The following is a 20472-nucleotide window of genomic DNA, read 5'->3' as shown; positions in this document are numbered from 1 at the left end:
GATTCCCATCATCCCTGACCACTGCTCCTGTTAGCTAGGGATGATGGGAGTTGTAGTCCCCAAACAGCTGGAGGACCAAGTTTGGCCATGCCTGTACTACAGCACACTGAGAGTCCAGGCTGCTTAACCCTGTCCCCTCCAGGGTCTTCCGTTCATAACCTCCTCTGGTTGCCTTTTCTTTATCTCCCTCACTCCCCCAATGGATGGGGAAACAGCTGGGGAAGATTTTTAGCAGGGACCATTGCCAGAATTTAACAGCAGGCATGTCTCCCCCGGACAGACGTCGACTCAAACCGGCAGCCTCCTGTAACTGGGGCTTTCCCTTGCATTAAGAGTAGCAGTGAGATACAGCGTTTAGACTAGTGTCAGACTCTTAAGAGACCAGGATTCAAATTCCCACTCAGCCATGAAGCTCAAATGGCGATCTTGTGCCAGTCAGCCTAACCTACCTCACAGGGGATTAAATGAGGAGGGGGAGATTTCCTTGGAGACGGAGGTGAGATATAAATGCAAGGCAAGAATGGGGCAGGCTCTTGCAGCCCCCAAATGTCACTGTCTACCAGGCTCCTACGGAACATGGCTGGGCATTTCCAAGCCAATGCATCCCCTAGGCTTCCCCTCCCAGTCCCGGCTTACGTTTTCTCCTTTGTTCAGGTCTCCGCAGGCAAATCCCTGCTTCCTGAGAAGGAACCTTGGCAGCTGTTCAGACCGGCAGCAGCAACAGGAGCTGCCAAAGGCCCCTGGAAAGGGAAAAAAAAGTTTCCTCCTTCTGTTTTTGTGGGTTCCTGGGCTCTCAATCCTGCACTTTGCCCAGCCTGGCCACGTCCTTAGCTTGCACCAAGGCTAACCACTAGCAGAAAGGAACCTCTGGAGTTCTGGGAGGTGTGGAGCTCCTCTCTTCCCAGTTTTCTTTCTGCTGGAAGAAATCTAACCCTCCTTTCATTGCTGCTTCCTTCTGTAATAAACAAAATCTGCCCTTATTCCCTTATGGGGTAGATAAGAGCCCTTGTAGAGTCCTTTGTAGGTTCTCTATCGGTAGGAAAAAATAACAGAGGCCAACCAGAGAATATTGAGAAGCAAAGCAGCTAGTAAGCTCAATCTTTATTCAACTATTGCAACAGGGTGCCCCCTCACAGACAGGAGAAAGGAGGAGGAACCCCTAACAAAAGTGTGCCTGCCCTTATATAGACATTTAAAATTGCCCACCCTCGAGTCCAAGACCACCCCCCAGAAGCATCATACCTACATCACAGAAAAGGCGGTTTACAACAGAAATCTGAGTGCGTTGTTTATTTCCTGTCTGGCAGGTTACCTGTTTAATGGTCACTTGATTGGATTGCCTGGGGAGCCTGGCCAGTCTTTTGTAATGATAAATACTTCGTTCCTGAGCCAGGTCACAGGCTCACACCCTATTCATATCTTAAATATGCCCTTAAGACAGGATTTGTGAGGAAAGAGACAATGGGGAGGTTTCCCACTTTGACCTTGCAGAGAAATATTTGAGGTCAATTTCTTCAGGACTTTTTTTCTGTGGGGTTTCAGACATGTGGTTTATATATTTATGTATGTGTTTCTGCTGCTCACCCCCAAAGCAAGTTTCACCAATCTCTGCCTATAGTGACCTTCCTTCTTTGCCGGTAGTGTAACGGTAAACTCAGAAGGGCAGGATTCCTTCCTGATATTCGCAGCCATGCCTCCGTCTAAGATTATACAATGATCTTATAATTGCCTGGGGTAGCTCAGTCGGCAGAGCACAAGATTCTTAATTGAGGGCCGTGGGTTCAAGCTCCAAGCTAGGCAAAAGATTCCTGTATTGCAGGGAGTTGGATTAGACGAGCCTTGTGGTAATTTCCAACTGTAGAATTCTATGGTTCTATGAACCTTTTTACACTTGTACTCCTCCCATTCGAATATTTAAGACAGATGCTTCCAGCTGAGAATTTCTGGCTGGTGCCGAATTTCCAATGGACCACTTAGCACCTGCCTGTTACTGAGATTATTGCAAGCAGCACTCAACCAAGTTGGGTCCTTGTCTAATTGAGCAACCTTTCTTGGCAACACCTGCCCCATGACTTAGTGCCATGCTAGGTAAAGATTCACCTGTAAAGCTTCATCTTGTGGGATGACGTGCTATTGAAGTCAAAGCAATGACTTTGCTTTTCGCCTGAGCTCTGCAAGTGCAGGTTTTTCCTGATTGAAGTGAAGAGTGTTTGAGGACCGGGACATCTGCAGGGAAACCAAAATGCTTGTTTACAAAGCTACTGTACTAACAACCTGACTGTATGCTTGTCAAACACTGACCACTTATAAATGCCATCTCCAACTCCTCAAAAGATTCCATCAATTGTGTCTCCCCCAAAAATTTACATATCACTTGGGAAGACAGGCAACTAATGCCAGTGTCCTGGAAGAAGCAAAGATCACCAGTGTTGAAGCAATGATTCTTCAACTTCAACTTCGTTGGACTGGTCAAGTTGTGCAGATGCCTGATTATCGTCTTCCAAAGCAACTACAGTGGTACCTCGGGTTACATACGCTTCAGGTTACAGACTCCGCTAACCCAGAAATATTACCTCGGGTTAAGAACTTTGCTTCAGGATAAGAACAGAAATCGTGCTCCGGCGGTGCGGCGGCAGCAGGAGGCCCGATTAGGTAAAGTGGTGCTTCAGGTTAAGAACAGTTTCAGGTTAAGAACGGACCTCCGGAATGAATTAAGTACTTAACCTGAGGTACCACTGTACTCTATTCTGAACTTAAAAATGGAAAGCGTAATGCTGGTGGTCAACAAAAGAAGTTCAAAGACTCTCTCAAGGCAAATCTAAAAAAAATGTAGTATAAACACCGACAACTGGGAAACACTGGCCTGCGAGCGCTCTAATTGGAGAACAGCCTTGACCAAAGGTGTTGTGGGGTTTGAAGACGCTCAAACTCAGGACGAAAGGGAGAAACGTGCTAAGAGGAAGGCACGCTTGGCAAATCCACACCGTGATCAACTCCCGCCCGGAAACCAATGTCCCCACTGTGGAAGGACGTGTGGATCCAGAATTGGCCTCCACATTCACTTACGGACTCACTGTTAAAACCGTGTTTATGGGAGACAATCTTACTCGGCTACAAGGGATCGCCAAAGATAGAGAGAAATAGAAGAGACATACCCAATGCACATTTGAAGCCCACAATTTCCCCCAAAGAATCCTGGGAATTGTAGTTTTCCCCTCCCAGAGCTACAGTTCCCAGCACTCTTAACAAACCACAGTTCCTGGGATTCTTTGATATGGGGGGGGGAGAGTCATGTGCTTTAAAAGTAGGGATCTGCCCTACTAAAGGAGGATCTCTTAAGAAATATCAAGCGTCCCTCATTCCACTGCTCAAGAGATCTCAAGCCTGCACTTTCGGCTTTTTCCACAGCAGCAGTGCATCGTGGGAATCCAGGGCCAAAAATAAGCAGGCCACGCAAGGCAGGTCAAACCCGACCACGAGCACCTTGCAGGGAGAAGAACAAAACAGAACAAAACAAAACATAAACTCGCTCCCACTCCCAGCTGAAGTTTCCTTCCCAGGAGGAAGGAAGCCTTAGCATCTCCAAAGCCAATGCCAACAGAATTTTTTGCTCCGTCCACAACTAGGGGCGACTCCAAATGGTACGTCCCAGATGAGAGAGGTTGCATTTTTTTAAAAATCCAGTTTAAAAGGAAGGGGCACAAGGTCTGCAGGGAGAAGAAACGAATGCCGGAGCCAAACTGAGGTTACAATATTTTTTATTTGCTAATGTACAGTGTAACCCAGTTGGGGGGGGCAGCAGGTAACAGAGACATCCGAAGGGATGGGGAGTGAGAAGCTGGAGCTATGGCAGGAGCTGAGAGAGGGGTGGTAGGTGGCTGCGTTTGCCAACTGACCTACTCCTGCGTGGTTTTTGCAGTAAACTTAAGTCTGTGGGTGGATGGGGTGGAGAATGGAAGGCGAAACTTTTCATAGCAGTCTTACCTGCTAGCAGCTTGCAGATCAAACAGCTGTGGAAAGTAGAGTCAGGTACAGTGGTGCCCCGCAAGACGAATGCCTCGCAAGACGGAAAACTCGCTAGACAAAAGAGTTTTCCGTTTTGGAGGTGCTTCGCAAAACGAATCTCCTATGGGCTTGCTTCGCAAGACGACAATGTCTTGCGAGTTCCTGCTGGGTTTCCTCCCCCCCACCTTTTTCTAAGCCGCTAAGCCGCTTATCAGCTGATCTGATCAGCAGATAAGCCACTAAAAGCCTCTAATAGCGCTAATCCGCTAATCCTCCAATGGGCTTGCTTCGCAAGACGAAAAAAACCGCTAGACGAAGAGAATCACAGAACAGATTCTTTTCGTCTTGCGAGGCACCACTGTATCTGTTTCGTTTTTTTGTTTGTTTAAAAGGTGGCAAAACCTAAAAACAGCAGCAGGCACAAGTAAAAAGTGGTCATGAAACAAGGAGGGGTGTAACGAGGGGGCAGTCTGGGCTAGTGGGCTGTGTTTAAGAGAGACACAACCCCATCCCTCGCTAGGAAAATGTGGGGAAGGGCATGAAGAAGGGGTCGCCAAGGAGTCTTGCAGCTGCCATACTGGGAGGGGAGTTATGGAAAAACCCCACCTCCGTTTCTTGCAAGGATGGTTAAAGCTCAGTAGCCAGAATACTGCCCTCACTGCTGCCTTCTCCCTGGGCTCTGCCATAGCTCAGCAGCCTCACCTTGCTCTCTAGATGCAACACCATTAAATACACTACATTGTTTTTAAAAGCCCCAAGTCTCCCCACACCCACCCACCCACCCAAAACAGAGCCAGTGTCTCGACAAGACAGTGCAAGAGACAGAGAAAGGACATGAGCCGTCGGGGGGGTCAGGGAAGAGTAGGAAGACTAGAACCCCAAAAGGCTTGTCCCGTACAGACCGATAATAAATGCCATTTTTTTTAAAAAAAAAAAACAACACACACAACCCAATGCATTTCAATGAAGAAAATCGGGACGCCCCCTGTAGGTAGGGGTGGTGAACGACGAGAGCACGGACGGAGACGAAATGGGAGTGGCTGCCTAGTGGTAAGACTCAGGTGTTTGGGGGCAGGTTGCCCATTCTCCAGCTGCCGTGGCTTTTTTCATCGTGCGTGGAAAAACGTTAAGGCAGGGTGAGGCTGTAGCCCCCCAAGGCCCATCATCCCTGGCTGGAGATGATGGGAGCTGAAATCCCAGGGAACCACGGGTTCCTCACTCGTCAGAAGTGGCGTGTGGATGTGTATACAGAGGAGGAAACGCGGGCAGAGATTTGCTGCTGAATCTGCGAGAAAGATGGCGGCCGTCGAAAGCTGCCTAGAAGCCACACTATCTCTGGTGGCAAGGCCCCGCCGTCAAACCCCTGCAGGACGTAAGGTTGCCTTTAGGGATGGAAGCATTTTGCATAGGGAGACGCAGAGAGGGAGGGAAGCGCTCTCCGTTAGCCAGCCTCCGGGAACAGAGATTTTAAAAAAGCAAGATCCTGACGCAACTGATTGGGAACCTGTGCGCCTATTCCGCATTGGGTGTGTGTGTGTGTGTTTGCTGGCATGCTTTATCTGGCACCGGCATGCTGCAAGGTTGCCAGCCGTGTAACTACGGCAGGGGAACAAGCACACCCAAACCGGCCTGGGCTGCTGCAACGGAGTATTGATCTGCAGGAGAAATCTGCAAGCAAAGCTTTTCTTCTATTTTTTTCCATGGCATGGTGCCCTAAATGCTCTCCTTTGCTTGCTGCTGCAAAACAAACGGTTGTTTAAAAGGGGTAGCTGCAGAGGCCTGGTTCCAGAGGTTGGCTGTTCTAATATGCCCATCAGCTGGCTTGTGAATGTGCTAGAAAATATACTTACGAACTGGAAATGTATGTGGGTGGCAGCTGTTTTTATTATGGGGGTGAGCACACACGTGTGTTTGTGTGTCTGTGTGTAGGCACACATGCATAAGGCTTCCGTAAAACCACACAGCAGAGTAATTGTGGCAAAAGGCTCTCCCTCTGGCAAGTGATAACGAGGCTTTCAAATTCTACGACTAAGTGATAACGAGGCTTTCAAATTCTACTACTGTCCGTGACATATTCGCTGCATTTCAAAAAAAAAAAATATGTATGGAGCAGAGCGATTTTCTCTGTAGGGCAATGCTTGTTCTTATCGATGCAGATCAGCTGTGTCAAGCCAAGAATCCAGAACTACAAACAGTTGAGCAAGCAGGACGGCAGAGTCAGAGATCCTTGCTTGCACTCATTAAGAGAAGGGAAATTGTTTTCTTAACTGATGGGATTTCTACTTCAGGCCAGCAGTTTAAATAGAATAAACACCTCTTTGTGAGATTGTACACATTCCTAAATGAAAGCTGAACCTTGGCTGGCTGAAGATGGACTCTCTTAAAGCTGGGTATCGAACTAGTTTTACTGCTGACTTCAAAGGAACAAACTCCCCAGGTAGATCCTGCAGTCAGGCCACCAAAAAAAGATTTGGTTTTCAAGCGGCCTTCGAAGTCCTCTTTCAAAAACTGCCCCTCCGCTCTTCAATTTTGTACTAAAACACCTCAGTCAGAAAATTAAAAACAAGTAACTGATTAGCCAAACCCAACGCTTTCCTGTATTTTGAGGTTTGGTGCCAGAAAATGTGTGTGTGTGTGTGTGTGTGTGTGTGTGTGTGTAGAACAACCCTATGAATCTGAAGGGGACAAAAACAGGCAGAAGCTGTGGAAGGAATCACAACTTGAAAGGAAATAATAATAAAAAAGATGCCATGTGTTTGTCAACCTAGATAAAAGCATGACAGCATGATCTACTCAGAAGCAAGCATTATTGAGATAAATGGAGCTTAGTATATACAGAATTGCAGCCTGAGCGATATCACTTCATCAGACAGTTTCTGTGCTGATAAATGCATAGGATGCTGTTTGTGCCATTATTGTGGAATGGACTTCAGGGCTGTCTAGTAGAAATTAATACTCAGCTACGATGCCCACACGTAATTTGCAAAGCCTTGGGTGCATACACACACACAAACATGTTAATGTATGGACAGAACACATTCACATGCATGTGGGGAGCATGTCAACTTTGCAAGTCTTCGCACGACTTCCCGACAAGCACGCTCAACGGGTGTGGGGGTGTGGATGTGCGGCGTAACAAGGGTGTCCCTGTATGTGTTCACTCACATTGCATGCTTCACATGGAGGATAAAGAAGTGTTTGCAGGAATATAGGTGTCCACATGTCTTTGCCCAACGGCGAAAGACAGACACTGCTAGCCTGGTCACCTACGGCGAGCGAGAATCGCCTCCAAGCGACTAAGCAGGACGGGGGGTGGGGGGGGGTGGGAAGGTTTACAAAAAGCGGGTCCTTTCAGACCACAAGTGGCTAACAGTCGTGTGCCAGAAGAAAGGGGCCAGTCAGCTTGTGTGAATTTTCTTCCAAGGCCGTGTTTCCGTGTTCAGGACGTAAGTGCACGAGTGGGCTTGGTTCAGGTGCGCAAGTCAGCAAGAGGCAAACCGGTGTGTGGAGAGACAGGGGCCTGTGTGTGGATGGCACGTCTGCTCACCCCAGAGGGGTCCAGGCAAGTGTCAGTTTCTTCAAAAATAATTACAAGAACAATAATAACAATCAGGCGTTTCAAGGAGGAAGAAGTAGTAGCGGCAGCACAACCCCCTCACCTCACCCCATTTGCACAAAATAAAAGAAGTCCAGATGCAAGGAAGGAGGCTCCCCTGCCCTTGGGGAAGGAAGGGCCCCGGAGGGACCGGGTTCCCCCCGCACAGTCCAGCCCTGGCGTCCTCTTTGCCCCGTGGTTTGTGTGGTACAGAGCAGGCAAGAGGCAGATCCTCCGGAAGAAGGCCACTCCAGGCTTGCTCTCAGCACTGCAGGGAGACAGGATTGGAAAGAGAGGGAGAATGAAACAGGGAGTCTGCGCCCCCGAATTTCCCCTCAGCTCCAGCCCCCAGCCTTCTCCCTATGGGACCCATTGCACTCCTGCCACAGAGACACGGGCTGTAACCGTGCGTTTGAAAGCACATCCCCGCACCAAGGAAATCCTGGAAACGGTAGCTTAGCCCTCGCTGTGTTACAATTCCCAGTAGCAAACCACCGTTTCCAGGATTCTCGGGGGGCACCATATGTTTTCATGGAATCACAGAGCTGGAAGGGACCCCCTCAGGGCAAACTAGCCCAAGCCTCTGCAATGCAGGAATCGTTTGCCCAGCGCGGGGCTCAAAGTTTTTGGTTTTTTTTTGAAAAGTTTTTATTGTTAAAATAATTCAGCATTAATACACACATACTGCGAATATACAAACATACAATCCTTAAAAATGTTCAAATATACCTACACTCAATCCCACAGATAATTCCTTTTCCCATCACCATCCACCACCCCTCACCCCTCTTTTGTGTTAGGGGCTCAAAGTTTTAAATGTGCTTTACATAGATGTAGGCAGCCCTGTTCCTCAAAGCAGGCCTTCTCCTTTGTCCCAGGTCTGCAAAAGGAGTGGGAAACTGCCTTTGTGGAGCTACGATTCCTGGCGCCCTCAAGAAACAGGGAGAATCCCTTGCCCCAAGCTCAGTGAGAGCAGGGTTACCGCCGTCCGCCTTCTCCTCCGTTCCTCACCTCATTTGCCCCACCGCCGCCGCCGCCCCCAGGGCTCAGGAGCCCCGTCTGCTCGTTCCGTTTGTCCGTCTTCATCTCCACCACGGTGTCGTCAGGGTTCCCTTCCTTGGGGGTCCTGGCGAGAGGAGGAAAGAGATATATCTGAGCGCCGCATTCCGGGAACAGGTGGCCAAGAAAGCCAACAGGGTACGGTTACGTCCAGCCTCTCCCCGAACCCACCCCACCCGGCACAACTCCCCAGTCCTTCATCCATTTATGGCTCTGCAGCCCAGGGAAGGCTGGCGAAGATTTACATATAAAAAAATTACATAGATCTATCTATCTATCTATCTATCTATGGCCACCTTGGAAGGTAACCCATCTAAGGGAAGGGAAATTCTGATCCTAAACCTCCACTGTCTTACAGGATATCTTGAGGAGGAGGAGGAGGAGGAGGAGAAGAAGAAGAAGAAGAATGGGAGTAGTAGTAGTAGTTTGGACTTGATATCCCACCTTTCACTCCCCTTAAGGAGTCTCAAAGCAGCTAACAATCTCCTTTTCCCTTCCTCCCCCACAACAAACACTCTGTGAGGTGAATGAGGCCGAGAGACTTGAGAGAAGTGTGACTGGCCCAAGGTCACCCAGCAGCTGCATGTGGAGGAGCGGGGAAGCGAACCCGGTTCACCAGATTACGAGTCCACCGCTCTTAATCACTACACCACACTGGCTAGGAAAGGGCTAAGCAGTCAACCCTACACAAATCCGGAGTGGAAACCCTAAGGTGGTTGGATGGAGTCTTGTACGCCTCCTTCCAGCAACTCCTGCAGCTCAGCTGGTGCCCAGAGTCTTGCTCTGCTTTCCTTTGGAGCACATCAGCGAGGCCGAGGGGTGTGTGGTGGTCATATCATCGGGGCAGCCCAGGACCTCCATGAACGCTTGCACCCTGGAGAGGTCTCACTTGGGTGCTGCTAATGCAATGCTTTCATGTCACCCCTGGAGGACCCCTCTGTTGTCTCTCAAGACAGAGAGACGCCAACAAAACACCCACATATACAGAACCAGGGGCCACTGGTTCGTCTACATTTAATTGTGCATGAGGATAAAGTGAACCAGATTTGCATCAACCTCTGAGCCGGCAGGTAGGTTTTTTTAAAAAAAGTGTGGCACCGTTTTGACTTAGCAAGAGTGAAGGGCTGTAGCATAAGCCTTCTCCCCTTCCTCTGATCAGCCATGATGGAAGAATGGCAGAGGTCTTTAACCTCCTCCTCCCCAGCACTTCACACAACACACAAAAATAAGGAGCAGCAGAGGGGTTTGCCAGACACCGCTCAATGCATGCGTGTAACTAAGGAACAAAAAATGGCAGATGAGGAGCTCCGGAGGCCAGAATACTTGGCGTGTCGTTGCCTCTGTGGATCCTGCCGCCTGAGCCGGTCACCATGAATGGGCCGGCCCTGCTACTAGACATTGAAGGCCTTGTGGCTAGTCCCTACTAGTGCCGAGCCCTGCAGAGGCGGAAGGGGCTGTAGGATACATGCAGTTTGAGCAGCCCACAAGGCCTTACCGGTATGGTACATGGTATGCCCCGCTGAGGACCTTAAGGTCCACAAATGACAACGTTTTGGAGGTCCCAAGTCGCAAGGTGGTTAGATTGGTCTCAACTAGGGCCAGGGCCTTTTTAGTACTGGCCCCAACTTGGCGGAACGCTCTGTCACAAGAGACTAGGGCCCTGCGGGACTTGACAGCTTTCCGCAGGGCCTGCAAGACAGAGCTGTTCCGCCTGGCCTTTGGTTTGGACTCAGTATGGCCCTTATGTCTTCCCTCCCCTTATGGTCTTGATTTATCTTGTAAAATGAGGCTGCATTTTAAATTGGTCCCCTCCCCCCCCCCATTATGTTTTTACTGTGATTTTATTGGTGTCAGCTGCCCTGAGCCCAGCTCTGGCCGGGGAGAGTGGGGTATAAGTAAAATTTATTATTATTACTACTCACAAGGATCTCTTCTCGCCTCCGCCGCAGGGCAGCTGGCCGCGGCGCTGCATGAAGTAGAAGAAGCCCACGATGAGGAGAAGGAGCAAGACACAGACGCACACGGCAATCACGGCGATGGTGCTGCCGCCCTGGCTCTGTTCCCCGTCCACTGTTGGGGAGAAGGAAGCAGAAAAAGTGAAGGGAGGTTGAGGCCCTGCAGACACTAGATCCTTCCCCAGATCCTTGCCTGTAGCCTGCTTCTGTCTGGCAAAGATTGGGAAGGACGACCTGAACAGCGGGGCCATTTTTCTACCCACATTTTTGTTCATTGCTACAGATAAAAAAATTGCTGTTGCTTTTAAAGCGCTGTTGTGGTGGTTGTTATTATTTATTAAATTTAAATGCAGCCCTGCATCGCAAGATCACAGAGCGGTTCACCAGATATACGTCTGTTGTTAAACGTGCTGCAATAATAGTATTGTTCGATAACATTTTTAAAAAAATTGCTGCTATATAAGGATGTATTTACTGTTATAATACATATAAATGAAATACATATTATCATGAATAAGATCAACAACAATATTGTTCAGCTTGTAACGAGAACAGCAAATCGCATTCCTGACAATTATAACAATGCCATTTAAACTAAATACAGTGGTACCTCAGGTTACATACGCTTCAGGTTACAGACTCCGCTAACCCAGAAATAATACCTTGGGTTAAGAACTTTGCTTCAGGATGAGAACAGAAATCGTGCAGCGGGAGGCCCCATTAGCTAAAGTGGTGCTTCAGGTTAAGAACAGTTTCAGGTTAAGAACGGACCTCCGGAACGAATTAAGTACTTAACCCAAGTGCCACTGTACTCATTAGATGAAATCACACACACACACACGTGTGATCATCTGTAGTTCTGGTCGCTACTAATGCTGAACAAGAGGGCCATTTTGAAGGACCCCATGGCTTTTCGTGAAATTGCAGGAGGGTTACAATCAATTGTTCCTCACTTACTATTCCAACAGGTACTTTGTGTTCTGGCCATTTAAAGCAGGTCAGAAGCTTGGTCAGGGAATGAATGAATGAACGTTGATCAGGATCTGCTGGTAGATATCTTGCTTATTTATTTATTTATTTATTTATTTATTTATTTATTTATTTATTTAAACACCGCCATTTTGTAATGGATAAGGGCGTTGTACAACATTAAAACGGAAAACCCCATAAAAACTACATTTTGCAGCAGATCTATGAGGAATCTTACTGTGGAGGAAGGGCGTAGCCATCGCGGCTAGTAGCCAATCGTGGCCTTTATCCTCCCCGTGAATTTGCCTCTTAAAGCCATCCAAATTGGTTGGCTCCTGAGGCAGCGAGTTCCAGAGTTTAACTCCGTGCTGCGTGGAGAGCTCCTTTATTTTTATCTGTTCTGGATCTTCCCCAGGGAACCATGGGGAACTGTTATGCTGAAGGAGGTGGGGCAAAACAACAATTCTCAGAATTTGGGTTGGAGTGCGGGAGGAAGAGGTGCCAAAGGCAGTTTCTATAGGTCTAGCCGCGTTCTCAAACTCAGGTTCTTAAGCTGCTGTTGGACTACAACTCCCATCATCCCTGACCCCTGCTAGGTAGGGATGATGGGAGTTGTAGTCCAACAACAGCTAGGGACTCAAACCTGAGGAAAAACTCTCTCCACGGTGTAGTTTCAGCCAAAGGTCAACAACAGCACAAGGCCACACCTATTCATGTGGTGTGGTGTGTTTTACACACACACTCATTGAAATCTTGAATTTTTTTAAAAAACCAATAAAACCCAAAACCTCAGGGAGAAATAAACTGTGGTAAGTGAATCATGTACTACTTCAAACTTGGATGGCATTTCTGAGCTCCGAAATTACACACAATGAACCTTCCCTGACCTTATTATACTTGAAAGCAAAAGAAACCTGCAAGCAAAAACATCTGGGAAATTAATCTATTCCGATCTTTCTGCGGTGGAAAGAGATTCCATGAAAGGCTTGCCTCTTTTATTTCGCCTGTTTTCCCCCTCGCATGGGGAGGGAGAAGTGGAAATAAGTCAAACCCAGAATACCTATTATTATTATTATTATTATTATTATTATTATTAGGCTTCTCCCCCAACCCCAACCCCCCCAAAAAAGCATTATACTCCACTATTTCCCCTTCACGGAGCAGTTGCTCAAAGAGACTTGTGAATATCAAAACAAGAAGAAAAGCCAAAGGGACCCAACTGTTAAGACATAAATAATCGAGCTTAAAAACGGCAGCGAAAAAGTGACAACCGCAGAGACCAGCATAGACAATTGATACCTTTAAGCAGCAACAGACTCGAAAGCTTGTTCAAAGGGAGCTATTATTATTTTTAAGGCTGTTTCCTTTATTTGGCTGAATGCAAATAAAGAAGAAGGCAACCCGATTTCTTGGGGCAGGGAGTTCCACATACAGGGAGCTGCCACCAAAAAGGCCCTGTCTCTACCCCTTCCATATGGCCTGCCTTCTCATCCTCAAACACCCACCTGTCCGGAGCTCGGGGTTCCCTGAGGCAGCATGCATGAGAAGGAAAAAGCAGTTAGCCTCCTGAACTGTCAGAAAGCCCACCCAGCTAAGCTGTGCTGTCACTGCCCACCCTGCCCACCCACTGTAATAGCAGTGCAGAGTCTGGGGGAAGCGGGACGGGAAGAGAATGGAGAAGGAGGGAGGCAAAGAGGGACTTACCTGCTGGCACAGGAGAGGCAGATGTTGTCGGCGCAACTGCTTGGAAAGAGAGACAGGTACGTTAGCAAAGGTACAGGGCAAATTCTTCCTGCGGTCTGTACTCAGGATGAAATGGTAAAATCTGCTATGATTAAATGGGCACAGGATGTTGGACATAACATTATGATGGCTGACTGGGAACAGTTATGGACCACAGGTATGAAATTCACGGCATGTAATGCCTTAAGAGATAATATTATGAAAATGATATACAGGTGGTACATAACACCAGTCAAGCTTGCAAAAATCGATCATTTGCCCGATAATAAATGTTGGAAATGCAATGAAACTGAAGGCACTTTCTTTCACCTTTGGTGGACATGCCCAAAGATTAAGGCATTCTGGGAGATGATCTATAATGAAATGAAAAGGGTATTTAAATATACCTTCTTAAAGAAACCAGAGGCCTTTCTCCTGGGCATGGTGGGCCAATTGGTGCCAAAGAAGGACAGAGTTTTTTCATGTATGCTACAACAGCAGCAAGAATACTCATCGCAAAGCACTGGAAGACACAAGACCTACCTACCAGGGAAGAATGGCAGATGAAGCTGATGGATTATACGGAACTGGCGGAAATGACTGGCAGAATCCGAGACCAGGGAGAAGAGTCGGTGGAAGAAGATTGGAAAAAATGTAAAGCTTATTTGCAGAAATATTCTAAAATTAATGAATGTTAGAAAGATGCTGGAAAGAAGCTATATGACTTTAGTAGAAATATTATAAAGAATCAAGTATGAATAGATTGATATTGGGTAAAGATGTAAATTTAAATCTAAAAATGCGTTAAATTAAATCATGGAACTAAATTTGTGAAAGAGGGAAAGGACTTGCTGGAATATTTAATTGAACTAGAATACAAAAAAAGGAGGTGTGAGGAAGTCGAGGAAATAAGCAAATGAAAGATAAGGATATGAAAATATGTGGTTCTTTTGTATGTTTGTTTGTTCTCTTTTGGGTTTTTCCTTTTTTTTAAATGCATTTGCTTTCTTTTCTTTTTCTTTTTGTATTGTTGATGTTTTCTACTACTGTATTTATTTTTGTTTTTGAGGCTTTGTAATTGTTTATTGCTCATATCCTTTTTTATTTTTCTTTTTTCTTTTTTTGCAATGTCTAAACTTCAATAAATATTTTATTTTAAAAAAAAAAGAATTCTTGCTGCGGTCTGCAGTCGCTCACCCAAATCCCTACTTCCCCTTAACCCTTTCATCATTCAGAGGACCAAAAGACTCCCACATCCGGTTCTGGGCACCACAATTTAAGGAGGATATTGACTAGCTGGAAGGTGTTCAGAGGAGGGCGACCAAGATGATCAAGGGCCTGGAAACCAGGCCTAGAGTCTTGATAGCACAAAGATGGAAGAAGGAGGAAACCCCGAAAAAAGAGCTGTGGCAAGAGAAATTGATGAACTATGCAGAACTGGCTAAACTGACATGCAAACTGCGAGATAAGGGCAACTGTGACTTCAAAGAAGAATGGGAACTTTATACAAATTACTTAAAAAGACAACAAAATGAATTGGACTCCTTGGCAGGTTTTGAATAAACATACACAGATGTCTTGATTGTTAACATAGTAGACAGATAATATAAGGATTTATACAATTTTATGCAGAGTATGCAGAGAATAATATGTGTTGAGAAATCAGAGAGAGGAGCTGAGGGAAGTCTCGGGGGGGCAGGGTTCAATGGGGAAGTGGGGGGGAAATAATGAATATGATATGTTTTGATATTTTGATATGTTGAAATTGTTAATAAAAAAAACTTTTTTTAAAAAAAAGGGTCTGGAAATGAGGCCTGATGAGGAATGGTTGAAGGAGCTGGGCATGTTTAGCCTGGGAAAGAGGAGGCTGAGAGGAGATAGCCATCTTCAAATATCTCAATGGAATATCTCATGGAGGATGGAGCAAGCTTGTTTTCTCCTTCTCTAGAGGGTAAGACTCGAACCCATGGCTTCAAGTTACAAGGAAGGGGATTCCAACTAAACATCAGGAAGAACTTTCTGACGGTAGGAGCTGTTTGGCAGTGGAACGGGCTCCCTCGGGAGCTGGTGGACTCTCCTTCCTTGGTGGTTTCTAAGCAGAGTTTGGACGGCCATCTGTCATGGATACATTAGCTGAGATTCTTGCCTTGCAGAGGGTTGGACTGGATGACCCTCGGGGTCCCAACTCTACGATTCTGTAACTGCACGGCCCACTAGTGCTTGGATTTCACGAGAGAGGCTCTCCCTTTCTGAAGTGCCCCTGTGTCATTGTGAAACGGCTTTGTACGTTTTTTTCCGTTCTGAGGGGCTTGTCGGGCAGTTAAATAAAAACAAGCACCTTTGTTTTGTTCCCTTTTTGGGAAGGTGGGGGGAGGAGAGATGGCTGTTGAAAGAATACAGGCAACGTATGGCGAAATCTTCGATGCTGGGGGAGGAGGAGGAAGCTGAGTACGATTTCTGTTGCTCCAGGAATGAGGCGTATTGCCCCATCCGTGGCCTAGCAGAGGAAGGACCTATGAATGTTTTCGCAGAAGTAAACACACACCTTGCAAGAAGTTTGTGGCAGAACTGAGCCTTTCTAAGCGCACATTTTTGGGTCGTGACTTTGTGCAGAGTTCACGCAGTCATGGAAAAGGCTCCTTGGGTCATTTCCCAACCTGGTGCCCCCCCCCCCCAGATGGTCTTGGACTAGGGGCCTGATGGGATTTGTAGTCCAAAATGTTGGAGGGCGCTAGATTGGGGAAGGTTTGTCTAGGAGTCAAGTCAGACCCTAACGTCCACAACCCCTGTTCACAAACGCCCTCCCCCAAAAAAAGATAGGGAACCTGCACAGAAATTGCAACACCCCTCTTCACAAGATTATCCCACATATCAGCTTGGGACCAGTTTACCCACAAGGCTGTGCACTTGACGGCTTCGATTTTTAAACTGGCGATTGGGCATTGGGAGCGCAGCTTCCTCAAGAATCGGGGAGGCGTGCGCATTGAACTCCCGGCTAATACGGAGAGGGAAGTCTCAGTTTTAGCAGCAGGTTCAGTGCAAACGCCTTCCTGATCCTGGAGCAAGGCATGACGAGAGCATGCCTTCACAGAGAGGCCCATCGTCACACACCAGGTTCCCCACAACTGGTTCAAATGCAAAGATTAATAATTTGTCAACAGCTTTAACGCCAGGAAATTAGAATGAGAGGCAGACCTACTGAAAGGGGGTGGAAACGCCCCTTGCAGTGGCCTCAACCGATGTCTGTGGTTGTCTAACCACTGCCATGTGCTCCCTTTCCCTGCCAACCTGTCTACACCTGCCCAGCCTGGGGGAAAAGAAAGCAGCCTGAGCGCTGCAAATGACTAAGCGCCACACCTGGACCAAAAACCTCCACTCATCTGAAGGGTTTGGGCATCCCCAGAACCAATGTAAGCCAGAGCCAAACTGAGCATGTAATTAATTGCACGACTGCAATTTAACATGCCCGGCTTTTAAAGATGTTAGCAGCGGCTGTCAGGACTGGGACAGCAGCATGTGGGAGGGAGAAGGCTTTGATCCTGGATTCTTTAGTTGAGACTCCTGCATTGGGGTCCCTTCTACAATCCTGTGATTTCTGGGTAGGTAGCAGTTTGGAGGACAAACCTAGACAGCATCTTAAAAAGCAGAGACATCACCTTGCCAACAAAAGTCCGTATAGTTAAAGCTATGGTTTTCCCAGTAGCGATGTATGGAAGTGAGAGCTGGACCATAAAGAAGGCTGATCGCCGAAGAATTGATGCTTTTGAATTATGGTGCTGGAGGAGACTCCTGAGAGTCCCATGGACTGCAAGAAGAACAAACCTCTCCATTCTCTTAAGGAAATCAGCCCTGAGTGCTCACTGGAAGGACAGATCCTGAAGCTGAGGCTCCAAGACTTTGGCCACCTCATGAGAAGAGAAGGCTCCCTGGAAAAGACCCTGATGTTGGGAAAGATGGAGGGCACAAGGAGAAGGGGACGACAGAGGACGAGATGGTTGGACAGTGTTCTCGAAGCTACCAGCATGAGTTTGACCAAACTGCAGGAGGCAGTGGAAGACAGGAGTGCCTGGCGTGCTCTGGTCCATGGGGTCACGAAGAGTCGGACACGACTAAACAACAACAGCAGTTTGGAGTGAGGAGAAGGCTGTGGTGAGCATTTGGGGAGGCAATCCTGCTCTTCCCCCAACCATTACCGCTGCCACTTAAATTTTAAAAACCATGCAGGTTAAATTGCAATTGTGCAGTGAACATTCTGCTTGATTCGGACCCTGGTTTATGCTGCTGCTTGGACTATTTACTACAAGTCATCTGCGAACAAAGATGAGCAGAGGCAACTGGAGAGAAAGGGTGAAAGGTCCTGCACTTCCCTTTGTGGACACTCACCCAACTGTAACAGGAACGTCTGTTCGGCCTTGCCGTGCTCGTTCTCTGCCCAGCACGTGACCCCGTTCTGGGCCAGTTCAGGGGTCACCTCCACCGACAATTCGCTGACGACTCTGTTGCCAAAGGTCCTCGCAGACGGCTGGGAAGAGAGAAACCAAGAATGGCAGCATTTCGCATGGGACGGAGTCGCTCTCCATCCCCAGCTCTCTGCCTCACACCTGATTCACCTTTGTTTCTACCTGGACAGGTGGGTTGGGATGCCAGAGGCCCAACTCCATGCAGGAGCTACAACGAAAGCAGTCAAGAATGCTGCTGCAGAGTCGGGGTCAAGAGACTGAGCTGAGAACCAGGTTGACGTGTGCAATGCCAGACCCGACCTCTTTACAAATACCAACCTCCCTCGCAAGGTTGTTCCAAGGATGCCCAAGGGCAGAACTACAGCTTACTTTGGCCAAGATGTGTCCCCAAACCTGCATAACTATAAGATAAGTAACTATACAAGCTATGGAAGACATCTGAAGGCAGCCCTGTATAGTGGTACCTCTGGTTGTGAACGGGATCCGTTCTGGAGGCCCATTCGCAACATGAAAAGAGCGTAACCCGCAGCGGCGCACCTGCGCATGTTGCGATTCGCCGCTTCTGCGCATGCATGTGACGTCATTTTGCGCGTCTGCGCATGTGGCAAAACCGGAAGTAACCCTTTCTGGTACTTCTGGGTCACCGCGGGACGTAACCTGAAAGAACGTAACATGAAGTGGACATAACCTGTGGTATGACTGTATAGGGGAGTTTTTAACGTTTAATGTTTCATTATGTTTTTGTATAGGCTGGGGCAACCCAGTCAGATGGACAGATGGAAATCCTCACAGAACGAAGGGAGGATTCTCAGCTCTGTCCTGTGGACTACAATTCCCAGTATGCCTTGCATGCTGGTGGTGAGGGGGCGGACTGGGGCAAAGTCAGGGCAGAGACAGCTCTTCTGTGTCTACGCGCGACCTTGGGCTTCTTCTCGCAGCCCCTGCCCACTCCCTCTGTTCATCTCAGCGCACGAAGAGGCCACCCAGGGAGTCCGCTTCCCCCAGCCTGACAGCTTGAGAGCAGCTGGGTATCAGCAGGCAAGGGTGTGGGGGAGAGAAGGACCCCTAAAAACAGCAGTTTGAGAACCATCTTCCGGCAGGGAATCCTGCGGACGCTGACTCGCCCACTAATGAACCCCTTGCAAGCCTGCTTTTCAGCTCCAGGATGTTGCAGGGGATTATCTGGGTTCGTTTGGGGGCACAGGTGCTGAATAGGGGGCCCCCCAAGCAGGCCTGTCAGGTCTCCTTGTGATCTGTGGGGTGAGCTGCACGCTGCGCTGCCGGCCACGTGGGAACAAAGCCCTCTGGCCTAAGGTAGCAAATCGTCTGCTCCCCAGACTCAAAAGAAGAGACCCAACACACACACACACACACACACACACACACACACACCCTTGTGCTGACGTATTCAGGGAAGCAGATCCACCACCACTGGCCTCATTTGAGAAAGACCCGACCAGCTCCCAAGAAATCCAGCAGGAACAGACTCTGCAAACCTCTGTGCCCTCAGGCCCAGAGGGGGGTGAAGGGGAAGGTCCAGCGCCCCTGTAAAGGGACCCCTGACCGTTAGGTCCAACTGTGACTGACTCTGGGGTTGCAGCGCTCATCTCGCTTTATTGGCCGTGGGAGCCGGCGTACAGCTTCCGGGTCATGTGGCCAGCAGGACTAAGCCGCTTCTGGCGAACCAGAGCAGCGCACGGAAACACCGTTTACCTTCCCGCTGGAGTGGTACCTATTTATCTACTTGCACTTTGACGTGCTTTCAAACTGCTAGGTTGGCAGGAGCAGGGACCGAGCAACGGGAGCTCACCCCGTCGCGGGGATTCAAACCGCCGACCTTCTGATTGGCCAGTCCTAGGCTCTGTGGTTTAACCCACAGTGCTACCCATGTCCCCAGCGCCCCTGTAGGGTGCTACAATTGCTCCACAATCCTCACCAGCCGGTCCCCTGCGTTTCCCCGACAAAGCTCTTCGCCGCTGGACTCACCTCTTCCCCAGTGACGCTCCACTTGATCTCTGGCTCAGGGTAGCCGAAAGCAGAGCAGGTGAAGGTCAGTTTCTGGCCCAGGCTCTGGTAATGGCGTGTGGACTGGGGCTGCTCCACTTGCGGGGTTCCTGTTTTTGGGAAGGAGGAGGAAGTCAGGACATGACAACCAGGAGGGGGCACATGGACCCTGCCCCCAAAAGGCTTCTAAGTTCTGGGCCGAGGAAAAGGATGGATTCTGCAACATGCACAGAAAATGCCAACCAGCCTCTCTCCGTGACTGACTAAATGAATTACAGTGGTACCTCTGGTTACGTACTTAATTCGTTCCGGAGGTCCGTTCTTAACCTGAAACTGTTCTTAACCTGAAGCACCACTTTAGCTAATGGGGCCTCCTGCTGCCGCCGCACAATTTCTGTTCTCATCCTGAAGCAAAGTTCTTAACCCGAGGTAATATTTCTGGGTCAGCGGAGTCTGTAACCTGAAGCGTCTGTAACCCGAGGTACCACAGTATATCAATCTATGTATTCTAGTGAGCTTCTGATATGGCCTATACACCTTCAAGCTGGTCTTCATAGTCTTAGGGACTAGACAGTTGCTAAGGAAGGAAGGAAGGAAGGAATCCCAACAGCAAACCTTGTCCCCCGTCCCCCTTTCACAGAATCATGTATGAAATTCGTGTTCAAGATTTGCTTAAACTTGGCCTTTTCTCCAAGGAGCTCCC

At 48.3% G+C, this 20472-nt stretch overlaps 1 protein-coding gene and 1 long non-coding RNA gene across 3 annotated transcripts in view; one reads left to right on the top strand and one right to left on the bottom strand.

Moving 5' to 3' along the window:
* Window positions 1-3762: 3762 nt before the first annotated feature.
* On the top strand, window positions 3763-6582 carry LOC308590618. The gene is made up of 3 exons (XR_014009800.1): window positions 3763-4024; window positions 4358-6016; window positions 6049-6582. It is a non-coding gene; the product is annotated as an uncharacterized lncRNA (long non-coding RNA).
* A 160-nt stretch (window positions 6583-6742) lies between these two features.
* The window catches only part of BCAM (basal cell adhesion molecule (Lutheran blood group)), a 62116-nt gene continuing 48386 nt past the window's right edge, over window positions 6743-20472 (bottom strand). Inside the window, exons 11-16 of one of the 2 annotated variants that reach the window (XM_081200371.1) lie at window positions 19752-19879; window positions 17689-17827; window positions 13288-13326; window positions 10582-10729; window positions 8612-8726; window positions 6743-7868 (exon numbers count right to left, since the gene is read on the bottom strand). In XM_081200371.1, coding sequence (XP_081056497.1) covers window positions 7863-7868; window positions 8612-8726; window positions 10582-10729; window positions 13288-13326; window positions 17689-17827; window positions 19752-19879 — 575 coding nt within the window. In that variant the 3' untranslated portion in view covers window positions 6743-7862. The remainder of the gene's footprint in view (window positions 7869-8611; window positions 8727-10581; window positions 10730-13287; window positions 13327-17688; window positions 17828-19751; window positions 19880-20472) is intronic. The other variant, XM_081200372.1, reaches the window with a different exon arrangement.

The sequence above is a fragment of the Podarcis bocagei genome, assembly GCF_964188305.1.
Source record: "Podarcis bocagei genome assembly, chromosome: 7".
Lineage (NCBI taxonomy): Eukaryota > Metazoa > Chordata > Lepidosauria > Squamata > Lacertidae > Podarcis > Podarcis bocagei.
The sequence above is the reverse complement of the archived record's forward strand: the minus strand, read 5'-3'. Positions and strand labels throughout refer to the sequence as shown.